General features: G+C 40.6%; 1 protein-coding gene across 7 annotated transcripts in view; it reads right to left on the bottom strand.

Annotated features, from left to right (window-relative positions):
• ELMO1 (engulfment and cell motility 1) overlaps positions 1-27710 on the bottom strand; it is a 582500-nt gene that overhangs the window by 145547 nt on the left and 409243 nt on the right. For all 7 annotated transcript variants that reach the window (XM_015469368.3, XM_015469370.3, XM_059885500.1 and 4 more), the window contains one exon: positions 21263-21399. In XM_015469368.3, the coding sequence (XP_015324854.1) occupies positions 21263-21399 (137 nt within the window). The remainder of the gene's footprint in view (positions 1-21262; positions 21400-27710) is intronic.

Genomic DNA, 27710 nt, shown 5'->3' with positions numbered 1-27710 from the left:
GCAATACTTTAAAAATAAATACATAAACCAAAAAGGATTCTGTTAGGTGACAATATATATTTTGGGATCATAAAATAGAGAGATTATGGTGGAGTGATTTCTAAATTTGCAGTCTACATTTTCCTCAGTCTACCTACAGGTTTTAGCTAAAATGAACACCATTTATATTGGGCATTTAAAAGAGAGCTGAGGAAGATTCCATTTACTGAGTTATAAAGAAGTAGCACTAATAGCAAATCCTATTTGCCAACTCCTGGTCCTAAACAGATCACTTCCACAAGCCGGACATCAGTTTGTTAGGATGCATGTTTCATTGCTGGCAATGTATATGATGGTAATGACAGCCTTAATTCATGATATGGTTACACTGAGATCAAGAAGACAGACTCCCATAGGCAAGGCGTCTAGAGCAGATTCAACTGCCCCACAAGCAGCCTAAGACACGTAACTCGCGTTGTGAGGCGTTAATATGAAGTTTATGTCCCTGAACCTTGCTATTTTTGTGTTTCCCTTAGAAATGCTTAAAATATAAGCAAAATCTACAAACACTGAAATAAAAGTAGATCCACAAAATGCAAACCCATCCATAAACAGGTCTCTAATCCATGCACTTCTTCCCTCCTTCAGAGCAACTGACCTCTGACAGGTGGTGGCCATGATTTGCATTCATAAGGTTGGAGAGTCAAGGTCTAGAAGTCCTTGGGTGTGAAGGATTTAACCAAATAAAATCATCTGGCCTGAGAAGAACATGGGGAGCAGAAGGTTTTTGTTTTTTTTTTGAAAAGTGTGAAAGTGGAAGTCGCTCAGTTGTGTCCAACTCTTTGTGACCCCATGAACTATACAGTCCATGGAATTTTCCAGGCCAGAATCCTGAAGTGGGTAGCCTTTCCCTTCTCCAGGGGATATTCCCAAACCAGGGATCAAACCCAGCTCTCCCGCATTGCAGGTGGATTCTTTACCAGCTGAGCCACAAGGGAAGCCCATGAATACTGGAGTAGGTAGCCTATCCCTTCTCCAGTGGATCTTGACCCAGGAATTGATCTGGGGTCTCCTGCACTGCAGGTGGATTCTTTACCAGCTGAGCCTGTAAAGGGGGCAGGAGAGTAAGGCCTAACATCATGCAGCTCTTATAATTTTGTCTGTCTTTAAAGGAGTACTGGTGAATTCTGAAAGTGTATGGACTTGCCAGCTCAAATTTTTCAAATATACTATGGAAGTGCATTCCAGAATTGCAGGCTGATGAAAAATCATGCCAAAAGGGAAAATGAAAATGCCAAAATCCTCAGCTCAGCCTTGCCAAGCATGTCCACTGCCAGTATGGTGGCAGAAAGCTGCTGGGCCAATGGTAGGATATGCTCTAGATGATACAAAATGGGAAACAGCTTCTTCACCATTTGGAAAAGGGACGCTTCTGGGCTGTCATCACATTCTTCTTGATTTTCAGATCTAATGCATAAGCAAATCTCTCCCAATTCTGAGAAAACATAGAATTTCACAAGCAAATAATTCTATCTTTTGAGAATAAGATTAGCTTCTGATATTCAGTAAAAGGACCAATTTCGTTTCAGTCAGCAGATATTATATCTATTGTTTTGTCAAATGGTTAACACTGGATGCCCTCATTCTTTCTGCTCTTTCTGCTCACAGATTCACAGATAAATTATGTGTCCTGGTCTTTAGTTATAACAGGCATTACACTGCAACATAACATGGTAAACCAGGGATGAAGTGGAAAATAGGAGGGTTTGCTGAGAAAGAGGGAAACCAAGAAGATTAAGAAGATAAGTAGATGTGGTTTATTTAGGCAAGGAGGGAGGAAGAGGAAGGCGTACAGACATCAGTTTCTGGGACGTCAGGTTCTAAGATGTGGAAGGGGATGCTACAAAGCAAAAGGAGTTTAAGGGCTTGAAATAAAGTCCAAGAGGTCTTACAGAACCACATAAGAAACCACAAGGGGAGGACACCCACAGGACCAAAGGGATCCAACATATGAAATTCTACTCTGAGCCCTATTTAAACTCAATCATTTTGCCTTTGTCCCTTAATAAAGACAGTGTTCAGAAGCCAGACACATTACAACCATGCCCCCACCATTTCAATACCAAAACAACACAGCAACTCTCTAGGAAAACCAACTCTGAGTGTTGTGACCACTCATGGCCAACTGGCATCATGACTATAAGGACAGACTCGTTCTGAAACTCAGCCTTCAATATTATCAGCTGGTAAGAGCCAGATTGCTTGCAAACTGTTATCTATTCTACTTCCAATTAAAGAAAGCTATGAAATGTGAACCATGACCCCTAGGCAAATGATATTAACAGGTTATTCCCAACTCTCAGGAAGAATGAGCTTTGCAACCTAATTTGTGCAGCAATTAAATTCAGTCCAAAGTATAATTTTGTTTTATTGCTCAGTACTTGCCTTCATTTTTTAAGTCAGTAATTGCAGGAAGGAGTTAATTTGATACTATAAATAAAAATTGGCCCCAAAGGGCAATAACCCATCCATTTAAATGCAAAAATGCTCTCCCTCCAAGTCATTCCACAGCAAATATGAAACATGATTTCCAAAATGCATTGCTTGTAATACTCTTAATGCAGTGACAAGCAAAAGAATTGTGAAGCAGATATTTCAAATAATGACATATGTTCAACTATGAATAAGTGCTCTTGTTTACATTTTTGGGGAATCTATTGTGTGTCAGACATCTTAGTTTTTCTGTTCACACACTGAAGAAATATCTTTCACCAAAAAACTCCAGTTTGTAATTAAGGAATCGGGCCTCCATTCATTCAACTAATATTTAGGAAGTACTTATAATGTGCTTTCACATGTTTCTTTAAGGTTGTTTTTTTCAAGTCTTGGATACTGAAGAATACAGCTTTAATATCTTAAAAACAACAGAGCTCTGTTCATTAAGTTTTCTCTTCACGTATTCATTGTATTTCATGTCTTTTCCCCGCCAATTCTGTTCTGCTTACCTGGTGTCTAGTCATACATTAAAACCCTCCCAATAGAGTGCCTCTCCTATACAATTCCTCCTTTGAATTATTTCCATACAATGTATATTAGGTTTTTGCTATTGCATATGTCATGCTATTTTGTAATTATCTCTTTCCAGGGCTATGACCAATTCTGTGAACTCCTTAGAGTCTGATTTATTCACACAACACTAGGAACACCGTCTCTACATGTCTCTGATACCTTAGCCAAAAATATAAAATCTTTTTGCAAACCTTTACACTTAGGGAAGTGATAAAATCCTTCTGAGTACTTCTCTGTTATTCTACCCAACCTCAAGGATAAAGTTATGAGATGAGGATATCTTTGAAAACATCTCAGTGACTCATCTCATGTTTTCTTCCATTCCTTTCTCCTCCTACTTCTGCATCCCGAGGGGCCTCAGAGAGATGGAAAAGAAGTTAGATACCTTCCCTCCAGGAACCCATTTTACAAGCAGCCCAGGTGCTGGGACCCTCTCTCTATGAACTTGCTCACTTTCTCAAGGATGTCACATCTGCTTAGAACTTTTTTGCAGTTAATGAGTCTTCCTCGAATGGAGCCTCAGAGGGTTTTGATCTTAGTACCAATCAACTTCAGGCTGAAGATGCAGGGCACAGGCTCAGCTGGCACAGATAGCTCAAATACACGCTTTATTTTAAGGAAGAATAAATAAACTTAACCTGAGTTGATAATGTGGGCTGTTGTGGTCAGAGAATTCACCCTAGACCAGCACCACTTAGCAGATCACAACTGGAGCTTGATGACAGTTCTGTATTCTCATACTTTAAAGTTGTTCATAAAAATATGACTGTAAGAACATTTATGCTCAGTAGAGAATATGCTTAACATTATAAACTTAGTAAAACAGAAAAAAATACTATTAATCACACCATGAAGAGGAAACCATTGTTAAAATCATTCAAATTTCATGTTGAAAATTTCTTAGTTTACATTTTTTCTTGGTTAAGATATAGTGTTGCATCCTGCTCTCCCCACTACATTTAACATAATATTTTAAAATGTTTTCACAAATATCATTTTTAAATGACTACAAAAATTTGACACATAAATAAATGTGGCCATAAATTAATTTATCATGTTCTCATTGCTGAATTATTGAGTTAAGTTCCATTTTCTTGCTGCTGTAAATAACAATGAAATGAACATCTGTATGTTTTCATTTTTTCCCTGGAATGTCCATAATTCTAAACACCTGTATTGTAGTGCATGACTTTATAAATTAGTTTATCAATTATTGGTAGATTTCCCAATAGGAAATTTGTCCCAACTTGTTTCTTAAAATTCTGCTGAAATGTCAAGATTTATGCCAGCAAAATGGTAGCAAGCAGCCCTCTAATGTCATTGTGGATGCCAATTCCTTCTTTCTTTTTTGCAGAGGGAGCTCCAGGTTTTCCAACTGATATAAACAAGGGAGGAGAGGAAAGGAGGTAATCAGCCTCACAAACAACTGGGGACTAGGTCTCCCAGGCTCTGCCACGGCCTGTGTTTGTAGCATCTCATGCCCTGGTCTCTGAACAGGAGTACACACCAGCACAAAACAATCAAATGGTTTTTGTCAAGCACTAAATACCATCAAAACCAAATGCAAAGGTGTTTTTAAGGTGCACACACACACATACACATAATTTCTTTTCTTTCTCTCCTAGAAGTGCCTGAATTTTCTTCCTGGTCCAAAGAGAAATCATCACTCTGTAGTATCTTCCTTCTCCTGCTCATCTTAGCTACACAATAATACCCTTCACTTAAGATTGACTTTATTCCATAATTTGCCAAGTTTGTTCTAAGGTAAGCTTTCTAGCTTATTAAAAAACAGAAACATTATCAGTTTCTTTTTTCCCATTTGTGGCTGGATAAAAAATTCAATCCATTTAATTTCCTGGTGGCTCAGATGGTAAAGAATCTGCCTGCAATACAGGAGACACAGGTTTGATCTCTGGGTCAGGAAGATCCCCTGGAGAAGGGATAGGCTATCCACTCCAGTACTCTTGCCTGGAGAATCCCATGGATGGAGGAGATTGGTAGGTTACAGTCCATGGGGTTGCAAAGAGTTAGACACGACTGAGTGTCTAACAGTTTCAATTTCATTTCAATATTTGTTGAGTACTTGTATAATATTTCAGTTGGCCCCTTGGGATAGAAAGGCAATACCGAATTTTTCCTTATTCTCTGGAGTAGAGTCAAGAAGGAGAAAGTACATGTGATGAACTATAAAATAAGACCATGGTTTTCATGGGTCTTTTTAGGGTTCTACTGTATTGCCATAGGCAGGCATGAGGTGGGACAAAAGGTGGCTAGGGACCTGCTTGAAGCAAGATAAAAGAGGTTTTCAAACTCAATGTATGGCCAAGCATGTGAAGTGCTACAAGAAAGGGAAAAAGAAAGTGCATCTAAAAGAAAAAAAAAGATTCTACCTCCTTGGAAGGGCTCTGCGGAGCTCATGGGCTGAGTTTTGAAGGATGGGCAGACTTTCAATACAAAGAGTGACGGGTCTTCCTTGTTGAGGGAACATGGGTAGAGACCTGGACATTCAAGGCACACTGGAGGAGCCATCAATGCAATGAATTACAGGTTAGTAGGAGTGAGTCGCAGGGTGCAACAGGCATTTCATTTGGAAAACTGGCTTACAATAAAATAGTTTGTCATCATGCTGCAAGAAGAGGAAACCCAACGTTTCCGAGTGCAAATGTGTTATTAGAAGAACTGTGTTCTAAAAAGGTGTTTCTGGCAGCTAGGGAAAGAGAACTTATAGGTGGGCTGAGTCCGGATTCAGGGAGAATGTTAAAAGACAAACACAGGCTCCACAAGAGTTAATGGTGGCAGGAAGCAGGTTAAAAGTGGTAAAAGCCACATGACCCTTTCTCATACACTCCTGGACCCACAGGATCTGGGGACGGGGGAGGAGAAGAGATGAGGAAAGCCAGGGACCGCTGTAAGGTTCCAAGACTAAGAGACGGGGGGCCATTCTTAGAGTTGATGGATGATTGAAGATGAGAGGCTGTGGGACAAGAAAAAGGCATAGGGGGATGCCTAACCCTAAGGGTTGAGCGGCGGTTGCAGTGCTTTGTGAGTCAAGCAATGGAGATGATCCCAGGAGGCACAGGTGGGGACACAAGCCAAAGCTCCAGGGTCATGGAACAGGATGAACATAAGGGAACAGGCCGTTAGACTTGACACTCAGGGGTGACTGCTGACCTAAATAAAGCAACTTCAGTAGGTGGACTTGGGTGAATGTCAAACCACAGCAAGTGGAGGAGGTGGGCAAGGAGATGGTGATCTCTCCTGGGAAATTTGGCAGAGAGGGGACAAAAGAGCCTGTGAAGAACCTGAAAGAGGAATCTTGAAGGAAAGGAGAGATTTTTAGGTGAAGAGAAGAAACTGAAGAGGGAGGAGGAGAGAGAATGTCAATAAGTATAAAGGAGAAAGGGATAAAAGATTTATTTTTATACATTTTTTGATGTCTTTTTTCATCAGAGCAGAGATTCTTAACAATGTGACTTCTTTCCAGTCTTAAATTAGAACTCAACAATTCGTCTCAATCTCCACTTGCCTCTAAGAAATCCTGTCTTTTATGGCTAAAGAGGTTTTCAAGTATTCAAAATGTGTATTAGTGCATTTTAGAGAGTCATATTTCTCTTCTCAAGATGTTATATTTTTAGCTGTCTTAAAATTTTTTTTTGCCTAAAATATCACTTGTAACTGGAACAATGATAATTATTTTACTTCATTTAATACATATAGTGTATCGTGTATATACCTTGTGCATGTGTTCATATCCAAAGCCAGAGTAAGATAGTTTTTAAGAAGAGAGCGACTAAAAGGGTCATGTGCTTCAAAGAAGGCAAATACGAGAGATTTTAAAATGTCCATCAGAGGTAATTCTTGACTTTGTCAAAACGGGAGGCTTTTGTGGCTAAAGAGTTTTCAAGTATTGACAATATAATTTAGTGTATTTTAGAGTCCTACTTGTCTCCTTTTGCTGAATTATATTTTTAGTGAGAGCAGAAGACAAGTTGCAGTGGATTAATGAATTAATGGAAGAAGAAAAAAGAAATGGTACACAGATGGAACTATATGAGGAAACCTAGCTTGAAGTAGATAGAGGATCAAGGAGTTACTTGTTTTTGTAAAATGCAAGAGATGTGAGTACCTTTTTATCATGGTGAGAAGACAGCATGCAAGAGGATGATACCGATGATGGGAAGATTAGAAGGGACATTGGTGCAGATGACAAGGGAGAGAATTCAAAGCCCAGAAGCAGGAAGCTGCCTCAGGGGCCACCTCTCTCTAGATAGGAGAGGGGTGGTAGGTGCAGGTGTAGGAGAACCATCCAGGATCAAGCACTAAAGGCAGAACTGGACTAGAATCCACGCCTCCCACACCTCATCTGGAGCACTGTGTAATCCTATGGAAATGGCCCAAGTGCTTTATATATATTAGGATAAACCATAAAGAATGTTCAATTTTGTAATTCAGAAATGGTCAAATATCTGCCATTTCATATGACCAGCTCATCTTGGCTCATTTAACTCCCACAACAACCATATCAAGTTGTTATATTAAGTAAAATATCTATATTATTTCACAGATAAGAGATTGAGAAACAAGGCAAGGTAATGAACTGATCCACCCAAGATCACGTAGCAAGGAAATAATGGCGCTAGAGTTTGAATTCCACTCCTTAGGTTCAGGGTCAATGCTGCTCTTGACTTACTGAACTTACTGACTACATTTCTTCTTTCTTTGTGAATCTCCAAACCCTCCTCTTGGTTCCTCAGCAGTGGGAGGGGGTTGGGAGTGGGGAGGTGAGTGCAGTGAGGGGTGGGGGTGGGAAGTCAAGGTTGAGGGCGTGTCTGCAGCAGCTTCTAGGCTCTTTTATCAGCCAAGTCTGTCCTGAAGTGTTCTATAACATGACAGTTTAATGAATACAAAATTTTAGTGAACTGCATCAAAAAAACATCAATATCTTTTATTCACAGTCTCATGTTTTCTGGTACATGCACGAGTGAATTTTATCTGTATGAAAAAAAAAATCAAAACCATCTCTACATTCTAACTGTTATCTGCTTAGTAGAGGCTTGGAACAAATATCCAGAGTTGCTTAGTGCCCGATAAAACAAGCCAGGCATCTTTTTCTAACACATTTGAGGGCAACGGCATCTCCATTTTATATATATTTCTTATCGCAATAGACACATTTTAATAAGCAGGGCATCTCTGAGACATGGTTCTTATCCTTTTCTGCTTCTGCTTCAAGAACACACAGTGGCCTGGGAGCTTTCGGACAGAATCCTATGCTCTGTGATTCAAAAAATGGAAATCTGGCATTATATGCCAATGACATTTACTTCTGTGGCAGCTCAAGCGGCAAAAAGCCATATGCCATACACCTCGATTCCAGCCAAGCCACGCAAACGGGTATGTGAAAGAGAAATAAGGAAATCAGGACCAGAAGAGTTCTAGGGACTTGACTGCACTTTAAACACACAATAACTGTGGCAAGAATCAAATCTTCCTGCTCTTATGAAGCTCTTAGGGAATGCAACTTTTTTCTAATTTAAGGGAAATTTGGGAGGCAAAGGTAAAATACAAATGACAATTTTTATAAACTGCATGATGCCCTCATGTTTACTATTTGACATGTGAGACAGGTACAGGTTTCTTGGGAGTGCTTGGGTAGACAGCAGTCATCTAAGTGGGATGAACTGCTGAAAGGCATGTCTGTCTTCCACACTGGAAAGTCTCTTGGTGGCCATCTTGTGAAAGGATAAATGCCATTACTGGTATTATTTTCCCCCGTGGCCTGGAGAAGAAACAAGACTAGGGAGAAATAGAATACTCCTCAAATGGCCAGGGCATGTGGGTTAAGCAAATCCAATAGTGGATATAAGAAATGAGTTAAGGTGAAACAATAAAACAGAGGTTTTCGTTTTTGTTTTAAACCAACTCCCCTTAGAAAAAAGAAATTTAGCTTATTTTGCAACTCTTCAACATTTTTGAAGCTTTCTATTCATCTTATTTAAAGTTACAGATGTGGAAAAATAATTTTAATTTTTCTTAAAACATGAATGGCAAAATCAGTTGTAACTCCCTCAAAATTCTGACATCTGAAGAGGAGATTAAGAAAGAAGGATCTAGAAGGGTTTTTCAAGATCTATTGGAATCCAGGACAAGAAAATTCCTTATTCTGTAGAACTGCAGAATTCTTAGTAACTATAGTCTCTAGTAATTGAACAACAGTGACCATCCCACAAAAATGGTATAAATTAATCCAGTTTATTGGCTGGGTAGGCCATTATAAATAATGAGTAAATTAAACATTTCTGGCCATTTATTCATTCAATCTTCAACCGTCCAAAAAATGAGCAGAGACTACTTTAAAAATAACAGGAAGATATTAAGATTTAAAACTATAGTTCTTGTTTCCAATGACATATTTAACTTAGAAAGGCAGATTTGTAAATACACTACTACTCTTAGCTCAAAGATATTTTCCAAAAGAAATTTTGAATTCCATGTTGTGGGGGCAGAGGTGCAGAATTTCAGTCTGAATGAAGGGGAGACAGTAACCATCTTCCTAAGGTTGCGCTTGTGCAAAATCCTGAAGTAGAATTTCAACAGGCAGATGGAGGAAGACATTTCTGGCAGAGGGAAGGACAATGAGCAAACACCTCAGCTAGGAAAGTATGATGGCACATGCAAGGAATGGTGGGCAGTTCAGAATATGCAGAGCTTCAGACAGGTACAGGTGAAGATATAAGGATGAAGCAGGGAAAAGTATTTTAGGCTAATAAAAGAGAAATGTGAACATCTTGTTAAGGTTAGGAAACTATATAAGTCAGGCAATGGACAGCTATAGATGGATTAAAATCAAGAATGATACGGTCAGATCAACGTTGCAGGACATTTGGAAAGTGGGACGGTTTTAAAGCTAGGAGAAAAGTTACTGAAATAGTTGGTTTCTTAGTCAGCTATTAAGAGTGCTGTGTAACAAATAATCCCAACAGCTAAGAAGTTCTTCTATTCACAGGTCTATAGGTCAGCTGAGGTGACAGTGTTAAGCAAGATGTAATTTCATGGGATAGGTAAGGAAACTGCAGTCTATATGCCTCATTCTGGGAACTACAATAAAGGATTAATGGTTTCCCAGGTTATAGACTTTATTTCATGATGAAGGTAGAGTGCAAGAGGCCAACCCAACCACAGAAGCCATAGTCAGGCCTTTGCTCACTTCATATCCATGAACATCTCACTGGCCCAAGCAATCACTTGTACCAGATTTGGAGAGAAGAGGAATATCAGAACCAAGGCAATGATGAGAAGGCAGAGGACCCAACAGTGGTTGTATTGACTCTGGTCACTGACTGGTGGTTTCAGAAAGAGGGACTAGTTTCCAAATAGAAACACAGCAGACTGCCAGCTCCACAAGGGCAGGAATCATCAGTCTAGTCCTTTTCTGTATTCTCAGTGCCTGGGACAGTGCCTACTATGTTACCAACACACAATAATATTTGTTGAAAGGATGGGCAGCATTTAAAGTGTAGATTGGATATTAACACTACTAACCAAAAGTGGACCACTGATGTGGCCATGCTGTGTACATGATGGTTGTGGGAGAGTAACACTGAACACCTTCTATATCCCAGACATTGAGTAGATACCAAGAATACAGAAAAAGCAAGGCTCTACTCACTAGAAACCTGCCAGTTAGACAATTGCAGTTCCTTGTGGTAAGTTTTAGATATGGGTATTCCCAAGGACAGAGCGAGGGGAGCACTTGAAGAGATCTGAATGAGTTGTTGCCAAAAGCCACAGTGGCTTGAGAACTTTCCTTAGGGAGAGTGTTGACTGGGTGTAGGAATGATATCCGACTACCCGCCTAAACAACTTTCTCCATGTACTTCACTAAGCACTCACTATCATTTTTAATTTTACCAGAACTTCAAGGAAAATACATAGAAAAGAAAGGGGAGAGGGAGGAAAGGAAAAGAGGAAACTAGCAGTTTGGAATGTTCATCTCTCATTCAAATTTCCACATTGATTTTTCTCTCTATAACAAATAGGTAGAGAGACTGTGATAAAATTGAACCTTATTGAGTACCCTCTTTTTTGCCTCTCAATCTTAGCTTCTGTTTTTGACCTGTTAGACCCAGTAGCTTATGTCCATGCTTGGAGATGGAGTGGGCAGGCCAGCCTCTGGTGTCATGCCATGCAGGTAACTGCTTTAGCTCCAATTTAGGAAAATGAAGGTGGAGAGTCTTGACTCATCATTCATGGCTGCTCAGATGTAAAAGCATGACTTTGAAAAACCTACACAGGCACATGAGTAGTGTAAATGAGCAGTTAAACTATGTACATTTAAATAATTAAATATATATTTTTGCTCCTGACCGCCATGATCCAGTATTTTCACAGCGGGCATGTGGAAATCTCACTTGGGATCTTCTAACTTCTGCTACCTCTTGTACTGGAGTCTTTGCAACTGGCTTCTGACACTTCTGTCTCATTCTGACTCCTAATCTCATTTTATCTAGGGCCCCTCTTTGCCCTCTATCCCCTGCCACTACCCAACATCTAGTCCCCTCAGGTGGCAAGAAGTGCCTTCTGTACTTCTGTTCCACCTTATGATACACAGGTCTCTGAGGAGTGTCTTCTCAACTCCCTTTTAACATAATTTACTTTGCAAATACAAGATAAATATTTTCTTTTAAATCAAAAAGGACTTGGCATTTTTTGAGAGATTCCCATCAAATGGTATTCTTCTTAGCTATCCATCCCTGTTTCCTATCTGCCTTTTACTTTAGAATGCCTAAATCTCATTATGCCTAGCTTAAAATATAGGCAATTTCCTTTCAATTGGATGTATACTAATAAAATGGTTTCTGTGCCATTATCAAATCCCTCACATGATCCACCATGGAATATGGAATGCAGGTCATAGGAACCAGTTAGCAACTCATACACTGCCCCCAAGGTGTAGTTAATAAAAGGGAAAAGAAGCTTCCAAAGTCATTGAATAGAGTTATAGAGAACAGTTAACTTAAAGAGTTGTCATTATTTTCATGTTCAGGAAAGGTCTGCAGTCGAACCAAGAGACATATACACAGTGGTATAATGTATCACATAGAGAATATAGTCAATAATATTGTTTTAATTCTGTATGGTGACATATGGTACCTAGACTTGTTGTTGTGGTCATTTCACAACATACACAAAATTGAATCACTATGTTGTATCCCTGAAACTAATGTGATATTGTATGCCAATTATAATGCACTAAAATATATATATATATATATATATACTTTTAAAGGAACTGATATGTCTCACCACTGTCCAGTAGAAGAACCTATCAATTCTTTGCTTCTCATAACTGGCAAGTCTTAATTTAGCACACAATCCACCTGCCAGTGCAGATCAAACCCAGGTTTGATCCTTGGGTCAGGAAGATCCCCTTGAGAAGGAAACAGCAACCCACTCCAATATTCTTGCCTGGAAAATCCCATGGTCAGAGGAGCCTGGTGGGCTACAGATCATGGGGTTGCAAAAGAGCTGGACATAACTCAGTGACTAAACAACAACAACACATTCAGAGAAAGATGCACCGAGTCTATGAAGACTTTGGAAACGAGAAAAGCCCTGAGCACATAAAGGAAACTTCAAGATGTATATTTACTATTGTCAAGCTTTTCCCTAAATTGTTCATGAGACTCAAACACAGCAAGTATTATTTTTTAAATGTTCCGATTTTAGAAAATGTCAAGAGAGAAAAACATGTTAGCTGTGTTTTCAACCAACTAAGCCTATCAGTCAGCTTTTAAACAAATTGTTAACAGTTTAACCATTTCTTGTGAAAATTACAAGAAAAGAGTCAACAAAATCTAATTCTTTCTGGATGATTCAGGATCCTTGTATACAACCCCTTCAGAAGGACATACACTCAGGCTGTTAGTGGCACAATCTCAGGATGGTCCCTGCAAATGAACCACTGTACGGTCACCCCTGCTTTCTCATAAAAGTTGCACGGACCCTGTGCAGCTGGGACCACTAAGATGGCATTCTGAGATGGACATTCTATTAAGCCAGTCACTTAAGTCAGAGGGAGAAGCCTGAAAACATTTCGTCGTCAGCTTTGCCATGAGTTTTCTTTTTCAGGGGAATTTAGAATCCTATGTCACCTGGTGCTCGCGCCAGGCCAGACTGAGCCAAGCAGTTTTGCGCCTGACAGGGTCCAGGGCTCAGAGCCCAGGTAGCCATGGTATTGCTCCTGCTGTTCCCTCACAGATGAGGAATCTGAAGCTGACAGGGCTGAAGCCCTTGCACAAGGTTATCCAGCTGACACTGGGGAACCTGGGCTCTTGAAGGACCAGCGTGTCCATCTCTGAGATTCTGCGAAGCTCCGGCATCACCGTGGTACATCTGTGGGCAGGCTGGGGAGAGCGTCCCTCATAACCACCAACTGCACAAAAGGACTTCCTCCTCACTAAGAAATGTGCCCCACTGTGGTCAAAATCCCCCTTTGCGGCTAAACCGACGGAGAAGCAAACGGCAACCCATTCCAGTATTCTTGCCTGGGAAATCCCATGGACAGAGGAGACTGGTGGGCTACAGTCCACAGGGCTGCAAGAGTCAGACATGACTTAGGGACTAAACTACCACCACCACCACCCTGGGAAATCAAAGCTGCTCAATTATACTGAACAATCCAAATGCAAATTACTGTTTGTCCCCTGAGATCAGCACCTCCCATATGTATGGGGCAATTTACAAAGCCCACCACTGAGGGTCTAATTCTGTGATTCAGGGAAATATCATTGTTATTATTATTATTACTGCTACTCAGCTTACAGATGAGAAGGGACTTGGCGGCTAAAGGACATGCTCAAGGTCACATTTCAGGTGAGAAGCCATGCTGGGACTGCCTGCAGGCTCTTCTGTTGCTCTCCCCCAGGGGAGGTGAAAATTAGTTCTTGGAGGAGCAAAAATTCTTAGTCTTTTAACATAGAAAGTACAGATATACATATATAAACAAATAACAATATATCTGCATAATTGAAATTTCAGGAGGAGGGTGATTAGGTTTGAAAGATATGTTTGAAAGCTCCTTAATGGGGTTGTGATGCAAAAGAGTTGGAGAAATACTGCTTCACACTGAAGCAATCTTCCCATCTTAGTCAGGACTATGTTACCTATAATTAATACATTTCTGCTTAGAAAGTGTACACACTGAGATCTATTTAAGAAGATACCTCTTGAAAACAATAAATTAGTACAGTTGATCTTTCTTGGTCTTTTCACTGTCTCTCAACAGCATAATTGATATTGATGAGGACATGCCATGATTACTGTCCAACAGAAAGTGGCAAATTACATGAAAAAGGGTAATACCACCTTAAGTGGATACCTTAAACACACTGAAACACAAGCACACACACACACATACACAAACCATTTGCTACCTATGCAATGGGAAACATCAAAGGAAAAAATAAACCTATTCATATAATACATTTGCTTCTAGAGGAGATTTGATTTCCTTCCTGCCAAACCTAAAGACCTACGTGAAACATGAGAAGCCTTTTGAATAAATACTTGTAAATGGCCTCGACAGCTGAAAAATGGATAATCCCATATGACATGAGGGCCTTTTAAAAGACTTCTCCTCTACTTAAACATTCACGTTTCAATTAAAACATACACCTACTTTATTAACCACACCAGGCCTGGGTTCAGATCAATAACGGCAGCACTAGTTGGAATTCTAATGAAGATAAACAACGCTGAGTCCCCCCCAGCTTCCCCTGGGCACAGATGCACAAAGCCTCCTTTCACAACTTGCTCCAAGATATTTTACAGTCACCTGCCTCATGCAAATGAGATTCATGTTTATTCATGGTGAGAGTTACAGACCACCTTTCATTCCCTAGGCCAGCTCAGCTAACCAACAGAGCGCTGTCTGCACCATGACGAAGTTGAGCTGGCCTAGGAAGGGGACTTCTGAATAGCTAATTGCCCCCTGAAAAGCATGCATAGAAAGTCAGTAAGCTGGAAGCGGTTTGGGGAGAAAACATATTTCCCTTTTTCATTTATGTGGTCACTGCCTTTGAGCTTTCAAACAATCCCTTTTCTATACCACATCAGAACCCATTAGATGTGACTATGGGACTAGAGAGTGGTTATTTTCCATGGATAACCTTCCAGGGGACTTCTCAGGATGTGTCCCCTGTCTTGTGTCTTGTTCTCCAATTCTTCCCACTGTGTTTTCACCCACTGACTTGGAAGAAGCTGGTAGCTCAGCCAGAGGCAGCTGCAGCTTTGTGTGGTGGGCCTGGGTTCTCCCCGTGCACAGCCTCTCCTCTTTGAAGGGACGATCTCTCATCTGTGAGCTGAGAGCATAAACTCTATCATGTGTGCTTTGCTTATTACGCTGTTGGGTAGCATTTTAAAACAGTGCTTTTACTCTAGAGTGACTGCATTTTTCAAATCATTAGTTTCTTCAGTTTTGGTAATTTGAAGGCATGGCAAAGTCATTTGATCTTGGTTTTTAAGGCCCATTTTGACAGCATCTGAAGTAACACTAATAATATGAACAAATATTTTGATGGTATTTTAGTAGGCTCAGCCACCCTGGGGAGAAGTCTGGGCAACAAGGTAATTGCTGGAGAGGCCTTAACTTTCACCAGACATTAAGTACATGAAAACTGGGGGACCCGCTGATTTTTAGGCTGCTACTCATGGCTTGTCACGGGGAAAATCAAGGTACCTAATAAAGATGTTTGGAGAAAAACACCACCAAATTTTCAGCTTCAACCTATTTCCACCAAAGTTAGATGAGCTGTTTAATTCAGTTCAGAAGTTAACTGGGGCTACATAGACAGCTCCACTTTGTTTTCTTCCCCCTCCCTCCTCTTTTTTTAAAACATAATGGCTAAAAAAAGTCTTCTTGTGAAAAAGCAATTTACTTGTATTTCATAGACAGGATTTATCTTATTACATACAAAAAGAGCACTTTACAACTGCATGTGATATTTTACTTCCTCAAAGTCTTTTTACATTTATGACTTCACCTTAAGATCACACCACTATAAGAGAAAGCGATAGAATTCTGATATCCACTTTTTTTTTCTTTTTAATTTTCAGGCATAGAGCTCCTGAGTAAAAGAGTCAGGATTAGAACCTGGGCCTTGTAGACTGACAGACACACTGCTTCATCAGCACAAGTCATGAGTTGGTGAAATGTGTTACGTGTGTCAACTGATGGTAATTCTATGGATATGATTTACCTTTAGTGATCAAATCTACCTTAATGAAAATCTTTAATAGTGCTGGCTCCACCCCAAAAAATTTAAATTGGCATGTGGTACAGTTGGACACCAGGATAACACAGCTTTCAAAAAAGCCCCCTAGGTGATTCCAATGTACAGACAGGCTGAGAAATGCTGTTATTCATAGATACTGAGTTTGATGTATATATATCCTTGTTCAAATTTTTCAAGTGGAGCAGTCCGACACAAAAGCTTGAAATGAGATTCCCATACCTGAAATATCCAAGTCACTTGCATCCTCCTTCTTAACCCCCAACTCAAAAGTAAAGGCTTCAATGAAATGACTATGGGGCCACTTGCATTTCGGGGGATCCAGCTGTGCTTTAGCTCTTCTCTAATACCCATGACAATGAATAATGTATGCTCTGAAATATTGGTAATAAAAGGCAAAAACACAGAATACAAACTCAATGGCCTGAATCAATGGATTACTCTGCAGAGACTGCTGTATTGAGAAACTGAAAGTACTTTCAAAGCATAAATATTGTGATCACTCTTTAATTCTACTTTTCTTGAATAAATTAAAAAAAAAAAACCAACAACATTGCATCTGCTGTTTCCCAGGTCTGGAGCAGCAGTGAGACAACTGCTTTTCCAAACACTCACTTTCAGCAGCAGTGTTAACGTCCAAGCATTAGGTATCTACCAACGAGTGTCCTCAACAAAGTGGGTTGTAGAAGAGATTCCTGGGTCTGCCGGAATCTGGTATTGTTTGTTGGGAAGAAAAATCAAAATTTTAGATTGAGAAATACTGCTTCTCCACTAATAAGCCAAAGGAGGCAAATAGTTAAGCCTTTCTTAGAGAACCCTGTATCTCAGGTTGATGATTAAATCCACCATCCATGTTTTCATTCAAACAGGCAAAAGCTTGAAAAGATGTCCAAGAAAGTTCAAAGAAACTGTGTCTTCCATTAGACTCTTAAAATACTTCTGAATTTCCATTTGTATAATCTTAGGAAACAAGAAAAACATTAAATCTACCAGTAACACCAAACCCACATTTGTTCCTAAACTCAGTCTCTTCTGCTACCAAGTTAATAACAAGAAGAAAAGTGAACTGATTACAATTTCAGCTTTTCTCTTTTCCAATTTATTATCTGGTAAAGCAAACAGTGGCTGATAGACAGGCAGCAGGAAAAAAATCAGAGAAGACATTCTTCTCATTTAAGTAAAGGCTCTCACTCAGGGTCCTTCCCCACCACTCCCCCACCCCACCCCACCCCCGCCCTTTTGTTGTTGTTGTTGTTGTTAAGGCCAGCAACAAAAAAGAGAAATAAAAGAAAAAGGACATAATTATACCTGCATTTGAGCAACCATTAGCAGAACTCTGCAACTGGTATTATGCTAGTCTACCAGAAAAAAGAACACCAGAAAAGCTCATCTGTCCATTGATTCATGTTTGAATCATGTTTCATTGATTTAAATTGATACTCACAGATACAAATCTATTATATTTACTAGTTAAGTACACATTATGGTAAGCAGAATAATGGCCCTGTGTTGATGTCCATAATCTAATCCCCATACTCTGTGAATGTATTTCCTTTTATAGCAAAAGGGAATTTAGATTGCAGATGAAATTGAGGCTGCTAGTCAGCTGACCTTAAAACAGGAACGATTGCTCTGGATTACCCAAGTGGTCCAGTGTAATCACAGGGGTTCTTACAAGTGAAAGATGGAGGCATAAGAGGGATCAGAGTGAAGAGAAATGTGGTAGAAAGGACTGAACTTGCAATCGCTGGTTTCAAAGATGGACAAAGAGGGCCATGAGCCAAGGAATGCAGGTGGTTTCCATAGCCTGGAAAAGGCAAGGAAATGAATTCTCCCCAAGAACCTCCCCAAAGAAACATGGTTCTGCTGACATCTTAGCCCTGGGAGACCTGTTTTTTGCTTCTGAACCAGGGAGCTGTAAGATAAAAAATTTGTATTCTTTATGCCACTACAATTGTGACAATATGTTACAAAAGTATTAAAAACCTAATACACATGCGATTAAAAGTATATAACTGATATACTTTTCTGGTTACAAAAGTAAGGCATGCACAGTATTGAAAAGAAAAAAGCAAACACACCAACATTTGATGTAGAAAATTTAAATGCCTTGTCACACCCATTCCTGATCCTCCACTGATATCCATTCTTGACCAGTGGGCATGTGGAGTGGGGCCCTCTACCTCTCAGGCCTCCAGCTGCCTACCCACAACCATAATTAACCACCCCTATTTGGCAGCAGATTTATCATTTGTTGCTTAGTCACTCAGTCGTGTCTGACTCTTTTGCGACCCCATGGGCTGTAGCCTGCCAGGCTCCTCTGTCCATGGGATTCCCCAGGCAAGAGTACTGAAGTGGGTTGCCATTTTCTTCTCCATAGTTTATGATTGTCCAGTGCAAAAAAGATGACACTTAGGCTACAATAGGAAACTGTATTTGAACCTGGCTCTTAGATCTTGCTGAAGAATGTTTCTGCAACCATATAAGTTAATTAAACAGATTTTCACATGACCCTTTGGGGGCCTTACTGTCACCTACCAGGACCTCACCCTACGCAAGGAGAAAATCATCTTCACCGGCCCGAGCACACAGCAGCCATGAACAAAATGGATCTGAGAGCCAGGCTCACCTCCTCCCTCCAGCCCTGCTCAGCAACTCCAGACTGACGCCTCTGATTTCCTTTGTTACTGATGTATTCTTAACTTTATGTCCTAAACTTGTAAGTTCTACAGTAATTAAGTACTTAAGTCTACGTACTTATTCCCTTGAGCTATTCCTTTGCAGGAATTTGCTAATATTTTCTATATACCTCATCTGTGCATAGATCAATAGCAATGATATTAGATTTTATCTTTCACAAAAATGCAGATATCTAAAATTCTGGGGAGGAAGGCTAGATGAACCCCTCCCCCCCCAGAAAGCAGATGGATACCTGGTACCAGAACACATGGGAGCCAGTGACATCTTCTCCTGAGGAACAGGTGTCTCCAGGACACAAGAGCTGAGGACTGAGTGACTTTCAGAAATGGTGCAGCATGGGAAGAGCTGCATTGACCCAGAGGCAAGGTGGCTACAGCACTCTGGAACTCTCAGAGCCTGCCGACTTAACTCTCCACTTGGTTTGGTCTGATTGAACAAAGGTCTCCATGCTCCTTCTTCCCTCTCTCCTAAGGATAATTTGCACCTGATTTGCAAAGTCCCTCATAATCAAGTAGAGTACACTTAGGCGGCTACAGTTATAATCATAAGGGAATTAACGGGCTTCTTCTTTCTCACTTCCCATCCCAAATCATGTCTGTCCTTGGACACAGTTGCTCAGACACTTGCAGCTCTAGTACACAATCTACAGACTAGTGTTTTCCACAGAGGGGAGTCCCTGGGGCCAATTTCAAGGATTTGAATAGATGGCCCAAGCGAATATACAAAAGGGTTGAAGATCACTTAAACAAACCAGTACACAGATTAAAAAACAATCAAAACATTTCTTAGAAGTGGTTATAACTACAATGAACAGCAATAGGATAAACATGAAGATGTAAAACAGGACATCAAAATCACAAAATGTGGGGGAGGGTAAAAAAGGTCCATCTTTTAGAATGTGTTTGAACTTACATGACTATCAGTCTAAAGCAAGTAGATACCGTTATGGGTAAACTTTCTCAAAAACCAGGGTAACCACAAATCAAAAACATACAATAGATTCACAAAAATCAAAAAGAAAGCAACTGAATAGGTGGCCCAGAATGACTGAGATGGAATGGTGTTCATTCTCTGTTACAAGTGCAGGTAAGATCATTATGCTGATAGAGACAGGTTCTAACCTTGGGGAGGGCTTGGGAAAAGTGTCCTTTCCCTGGTTTTCTTTCTTTTTAGCCAATATTGGTTCAAGATGCCATGAACCTGAAATATGGTGGAAAAGAAGGACTAGATAGACTTAAGTTCAGAGAAAAGGGGACTGGGAGGCAAAGACCATGAAGAATATCAAATGACACCAGAATACAGATATTACGTTATGCCCCAAGCATAAGCCCATGAAGGCCCTGCAGGATGACTCTGAGACCAGACACTTAAGACTCAGAAACAGTTCTGTCCCCAGTACCAGGCCAGGGAACACGGGTGATGGGGGCTAATCAAACCTAGAGCCATATATATTAGCAAATCAGAATTATTACAGTCCTATGCACACCTGCCCCAACCGCCAGTTGTTAGTAGCCACGTCATGATTGCTAACAAGGCTTTGATCTAAGGATAAAGATTTTGTTTATCTTGAAAAGTGCACAAGATGTATCCCCTTTCTTTAAGTTGATCAACACTCTTCTCTCCACCCAACATTCACTCACAAGTGGAAATGTGAGATTCACACTCTCCACAAAAACCAAATGCTTTCTGTAAACCAAGAAATGTTCCATTTCAACTTACTCAACTCCCACAAAGAGGTCTTGCATTTTAATAAAAACTCTTTGTGACAGAGAAAAGGGCAGTTATCTCAACCCATTCATAACCCAGAGAGACCACAGCAGCCTTCCTCATCTCATTCTCTCCCTAGCAGTCACCTGCACAGGTGAAAGGGAGGTGCTTCCCCCACTAGATCTTATACTAACAAGGCCTCCCAGCTCAATGCCATTAAAGGCAAAGTTCACCTTATCAATATTTCTCAAGAAAGAGTCTCTGCCCGTGGCTTCTGCTTAGTGAGCCAAAAGGAACAAACTGTTCCAAGCTTATCCCTAGAGAGATAAGAACATCATTGGCACACAGGCTCCTGTCTGTACAGGTATGCCTTCCGTTTTCCATCCTCAAAGCCACCTAAACTCACAGCCATCCTCATTCTCCTTTCACGCGCAGCAAAGAGACCATGCAAAGGGTGGGGAGGAGCCTCTTCCAGGACATAGGAAGCTGATGCCTCTGCCTCAGATTCCTCTTACCTTGTTGAAGTCTTCAGAAGTTGCCCTCATTTCCTTCCATGTCTTGTTCAGGAGCTGGATACAGATGCAGAAAAACTCCTCAAAGGATCTGTCATGGGTGAAGAACATCGGGTGGAAATCGTTGCAGGTCTCACTAGCTGGAGGAAAGAGGAGGGAAAGAAAGGAGGAAGTTGAGAAGGGAAATGAAAAGACACGGCCACATCCCCCAGAGGGAGACAATGGGAGGCACATTCGGCTCAAGCCACCGTAGAAAAAAAGGCACTTAAAAAAGGCAACCAGAGGCTAGTCCCCATGAAACCTCCAAGTTTAAGGTCAGATGGTCAGACCTACCCTTATGCACATATTTTGATTGATGGAAGTTAGCTCGTAATTCTTCCCATGTTATGATCATTATGGCTTTGTTCCAGGATGCCTGGTGTTGAATATGGGCTCTGCATCTGCCTTATTGACCTTATAAAGATCATTCAAACTGCCCTGTCAATCACAGCTCCTCCATCACCCATAATTTCCCATTTCTCAACTGAATAACTGGCAGAAGATGAGCTTTCCCGAATACACAATTAATTGCAACTTTGAAAATAGCATCCTTGAATTATTTCTCCAGGGGGCTCTTTTCCCTCTTATGGCGGTAAGCAGGGGACATCTGAGATCATTAAGCATCTGATACCATTAACCATTTGTTTGACATTCCCAGATACAGATGGTTGGAGGTCGAAGCAGCCCAAGTGTCTTTGAAGGTTCAGTCCTGGACCAAACCCTTAAGTCAGTCAGACTGCCTTCAAACCACCTCATTACAAAGTTTCCTTTGTCACGGTCAGACCCAGTGCTCTGAATTCTAGGTGTGGCCACCTGTCTCCTCTTCCCAGACCAGCACACCAGCCCCTCCCTTCTCCTCAGCTCTTTGTCAAGCTTACATTTTTACAGTCCTTTTACATACATTCATTTGCTCTTTAGAATACCTCTGACTGTTCATGTCATATGAATAAGGCTACTGGAGCCCAAAGAAGTAAGCTTTGTGACTCCCCTATCCCTGATTCCCCAGGGCCAAAATAGGATTCTACATTTTTTTTTTCTTTTAATATAGGCTGTTGCTGTTGTTGCTGCTGCTGCTGCGTCGCTTCAGTTGTGTCCGACTCTGTGCGACCCCATAGACGGCAGCCCACCAGGCTCCCCTGTCTCTGGGATTCTCCAGGCAAGAATACTGGAGTGGGTTGCCATTTCCTTCTCCAATGCATGAAAGTGAAAAGTGAAAGTGAAGTCGCTCAGTCGTGTGATACAGTGAAAGAATTTCTATTTTAATTGAACTCTATTTAAAGGCAAATTAGTCCTCAAGGCCCCAAATGGTTGAATTTCAAGCCCTAGCAGCCCAGGAGGGCAGGAGGGGTGGGGCGGCAGTAAGGTTCACAGCACTTGGGGAAGGTCAGGGAGCCCTTCCTGTAGTTGAACACAGACCTTATTTAGGGAGAATCCCCTGGGGAAAGCCCCTGGTGAGTGAGCCCTGATCAAACCCATGGGGACATGCTCCACTCTGGAAGGGGCACACCTATGCACAAACCTCTTTTGTCTTCATCCTTTAGAATAGATAGTAAATGCTGTTCTCTTCCTGAGAAGGTAGGGGCATAGGCTAGCAGCAGCCAGCAGTCACACTAAAAAGTTTGGGTCTAAGGGCAAAAGATTTGGGTTCAAGTCCATCCATGACAATGAGGAGCTCACTTCACCTTTATGGCTCTTGATTTTTGAAACTAAAAAGTGGAAATGAAATCTCCACGGCCTCCCCCATTCATGGGAAAGTGCTTTAAAAAGATAAATATGGAACAAAGCGGTGGTGATGACAATGAAGATTGTACCAGCAGATCACTTCCAGGAACATGGGATGTTCTCTGATGGCCCTCAGTTCTTAGTCAAGCCTGTTATTACATCTCAGAAATCAGAGGAAAGAACATATGAGTAACCCCAAGTCCAGCTCCTGTTAGTGGTGACTGGCCGACTGTTAGTCACAATCGTGTCTGACTTTTTGTGACCCCATGGACTGTAGCCCACCAGGCTCCTCTGTCCATGGAATTCTCCAGACAAGAATACTGGAATGGGTAACCAACCCTTCTCCAGGAGATCTTCCCGACCCAGGGATCAAACCCAAGTCTCCTGCCTTGCAGGCAGATTCTTCAGCATCTGAGCCACCAGGGAAGCCCGTTAGTGGTAGAGATGACGAAACTGAAGAAAGTGAAGTCCTGACCTGATATACAAAGCTATTTAAGGAACTTGAAAAGTAAATGCAGGAGGGTTGTGTGTTGCTGCCCTGGGCAATGAGCTGTCACTCTTACTTCCATAAGCACTGAAGCCAGTAAAATTTACAGGTCTACAGCAGCACTGTAAAGCACTATCACCATACAAAAACTTATTAATCACATTATCGCAGTACCTTTTTCAGGACTGGTATGATTATATGTGTACTTTATGCCCTAATTAAAGTTTTATGGGACTACTGGAGCTGTGCAAGCCAGACAAAACTGAGAACAACGAGCCCTGCTCTTGCTGGGGTGAAAAGGGATGAAAACGACATCCTTAATAATAGGGATCAGGTGGTAGAAGATTGTGTGTAACTCACAAGGGCTCTAGGGGTGTTATCTTCACAGCAACCCAGGAGGTAGGCATGATGCTTATCCTCATTTTATATATGAAACTTGAAGAAATTAAGCCTTCCATCATGTCAACTAAGGCACATGGCCCCAAAAGAGCATTGGAAACCTACAGTTTTTGTTGACCCAGCAGCAGCTTCCTGCCTTAGTTGACACCAAGAGCACAGGGCATTTCCTTGTGATTGATGCTTTGAAAGTTAAATTCTCCACCTACTCTCCCAGATCTCCTTGGATTCTTCCTTCAACAGAAACCATGATCTTGATGGACAGCCCAGTGAGGCTCACAGCAACTACACAGCCAGCACCTGTTGATGGATAATACCTGGCCACGTGACAGTACCAACAACGGCCATACCACTGTCATTAGCCACATTTCAGGCCCTACTTTCCTCTAGGAAAATAACATCAATTTCTTTTTATTTAAATTAGAAACCGTGTTAGAAGGGTTATGAAAGTTGTCCAGGGTCACACAGCTTTCAAGTGGCAAACTCAAACTCAGTTGACTTGGCTCCAAAGTCCATCGTCATTGCCCTTCCATTGTTGGGGTGACAGCCCATCATTGTTGCACATCCAGCATTCTACGCCAGAGCCATTCTTTCAACCTCCATAAGACAACAGTTTTCCCATCGTCCTAAGCTTCTTTGGGACTCATCCCTTGTGATGAGAAATGGGCACACAACAAATCAAAAACAATTTGCTCCCTCACATGTTACCAAAGAAACAATGAGAAGACTGGTGTATTTTGGGATTTATGATTTAAATATTTTTCCTATATTAAAGGCAAGAAAAAAGTAGTATTTTTTTCCTCAAAAATATTCAAACTGCAGATATTCAGGATTGAGGATGATTGAGCAGGAAGGACTGGTCCAGATTATCTGATCTATTTTCCCCTTTCATTTTTCAGGTAAGAGCAGTGAGAAAGGCAAAATGGCTTGTCCAAGAGTATGTGTTGGCCGAAAGTAGGCAAAGATGCTGGGAGTCAGGCTGCTGGGGTTCAAATCCTGGTTCTATCACTTACTGCTGAGCCAGCTGGGCCACACATCTCATCTGTCATTGCCCGAGTGTTCTCATCTGTAAACTGGGGGCAACAGTAGAACGAACTTCATCAGGGGGCTGTGGGGATCAAAAGGGAACATGACTACAGGAAGTAAGCTCAAGGCAACTATGGGCCAACAAAATTACGCTGCTCTTCATCCCATAGCAAGTGGCCTTCAGCCCAGGCTGTCCCAGTGATAAACTAAACTTGCATCAGCTCACAGAGGTGGCCTGATTCTCACGAACAGGGTCCTTAATCTTGAGATTTAAACAAACAAACAAACACACAGATAAAAATAGGGAAGGGAAGGGTTATTACTGTTTTTTAAGGAAAACAGAAACACTTTTTTGAAGAAGTGTTGAATTTGTAGGCAATGATTTTATAAATGGAATTTAAAGAGAAATTTTCAATGAGACAAAAATAGATTTTTTTAAGAACCAAGTTGTTTTTAAGCACACTATTTTTAACACAATGAGATTCTCTTTTATTAAAAAAAAGGATCAACTTACTGTTCTTTTAAGTCTGGAATATTAAGGTATTTTCAGGGCTGGGAGTAAATGAGTTCTTATTAATTTGCTGACATTTAATTCACTTTTAAATAGGAAGCTTTGAAAACTTCTATAATCCACACACTTTGTTTCTAAAATGAAAAATAAGAATGCTATACACTTATGTAGCATTTTTGCCTTTCAAAGTAGATTTGTTCCTATTTTCCATTGGATACTGTAAGGTGAGGCAGATATGGTCATTGGAGGCTCAAAGAACAATGGCTTTTGTAGGGTAGGAAGTAAAGAATGAAAAGTGAATACAAAGAAAGGGTTCTAGTGCTGCCCTGTGACCTTGAGAAGGTCATCTCAGCTCCAGGGCTCCAAGTTTCTTACTTGTAAATGAGACCACCTGGTAAGGTTCCACACACACACACACACACACACACACACACACACTAGATAATGTATTTTGAAGTCCCTAATGTCCATTAGTAATTATAGAACTTGGAGATTACAACCTGCATTGAACTTTATGTCCTAAATTATTATTTCCTTGAATGACACATTTCAGTTAGGGTATTAGGGCATCAGAGTGGCATTTGATAGGCTTAGAGATGTTTGATAAGCTAGTATTCAATCTTTCTTTCGTAAGAAAAGTGTTAGTGTTTTCAGCCCCTTTCAATCTATTAATATCATCGAATGCAGACCATTACATAAGAAAATTACACGACTAAAGATAGAATGACAAGATGACACAGGAAAATGCATATAATTTCTGCTCTTTCATGGGAATTTTCTCAGACAAATGTAATGTTTCAGATGCTGAAAAGCTCTGTTCCTGCTTTCGATGACCCTTGTTATACTCAGACTGTGAACCCGTTTGCAAGTGACTAAAGGGACATGTTTTGGTGGCACTAGGCAAATTCTGAGTATTTTTACCATGAAATAATGAGCCATTTCAACTAAACCAGTCTTTGGAAATGGCGCACTTTTGAAAGAGAGATAAGCACTGGCCTAACACAAAGGGCATTTTGTTTTAAAATTCTGAGCTACAGGAAGAAGGGGATAAATCATAAACACAAGAGCGCCGTGAAAAGTGTCAGAATGGCTGCAAAATCTTACTAGGTAGCCACAGCATGGAAACTAGAACTATCTGTGGCTCTAGGGTCAGTCTGGGAAATATATTGATGAATTCACAGATGCAAATGTCTATTTATACCTATGCACAAAATCTCACCCTTGTGACCTTTGAGTTTTCTATTTTTAGACTGGGTATTCCTTAATAGCTTGGCTTTGGAGTTTTGGTGCTGTGTGGGAAGAGGCTCAAAGTTCAAAACCTTTTGTAGGTGGGAGAGGTGAAAAGAGGCAAGGAGAGTGAGGGCAAGGAATGTGAAAAGTTCCCCACTGCTGAGCTCCACCAGTGCAGAAGCTTCCACTCCTGCTATTTCAGGACAGGGGATCAGATGCTTGAAAGCTGCTCAGCGCTTCCCAGCTCCTGAAATCTGGTTTAACAGAACTCTGGATATTCTTTTCTATCCTCTCTCATGCCTAAAAATAGTATGAAATTGACACTAAAAAGACATATCGTCTAATCCAGTGCTCCATTGTTCACTTTCCTTCTGGGCTTTTTTTTTTTTTTTAAGGACATGGAGAGAGAGAAAAAAAAAAAAAACCAACTAGTGTTAGGGCTAAAAATCAGACTCTAGCATCAAAAGATAAACAATTCACCAAGAATGACCTGAGGCCATAGCTCAAGCTCACAGTTGTGTGTTAATAAAAGAGCAGAGATTCTAGAGTGAGGTTGATCTGGGCAAATCTTGGTGTCACTACTGAATAGCAATGTGACCTTAACCAACTTACTCTTCCTCCGGGGCTCAGTTTCTTCATTATAAAAAAGATAATGCATCTTACCTCATCAGATTGCTGCTGAGATTAAATTTAAAGTGCTACACGATTCACATATTAACTGAGATAAAATAAGTGCTGGTTGTTACCAGTTTTAATAGCAAAATAATTATTATTATACTTAGCTAAAATGGCAAATTTGGAAGAATTATACTTGTAGATAGACATTATGAAACTATAATAATTAGAACAGCTTGATATTGGTCCATGAATGGAAAAACAGAACAACAAAATAGGATAGGGACTTCTTATCTTCAGATATAGTCTTATATGTACAGTCACTAGATTTATGAAAAAGGTGACACTATAGTGAAAAGAAGTTTCAACAACTTGTGCTGAGCCAATTACATATGCATCTGAAAAATGAATTATAACTCCTTACC

Source organism: Bos taurus, chromosome 4 (assembly GCF_002263795.3).
Source record: "Bos taurus isolate L1 Dominette 01449 registration number 42190680 breed Hereford chromosome 4, ARS-UCD2.0, whole genome shotgun sequence".
In the NCBI taxonomy this organism is placed as follows: Eukaryota; Metazoa; Chordata; class Mammalia; order Artiodactyla; family Bovidae; genus Bos; species Bos taurus.
Note: the sequence above shows the minus strand (reverse complement) of the source record. Positions and strands in the feature narration are given on the sequence as shown.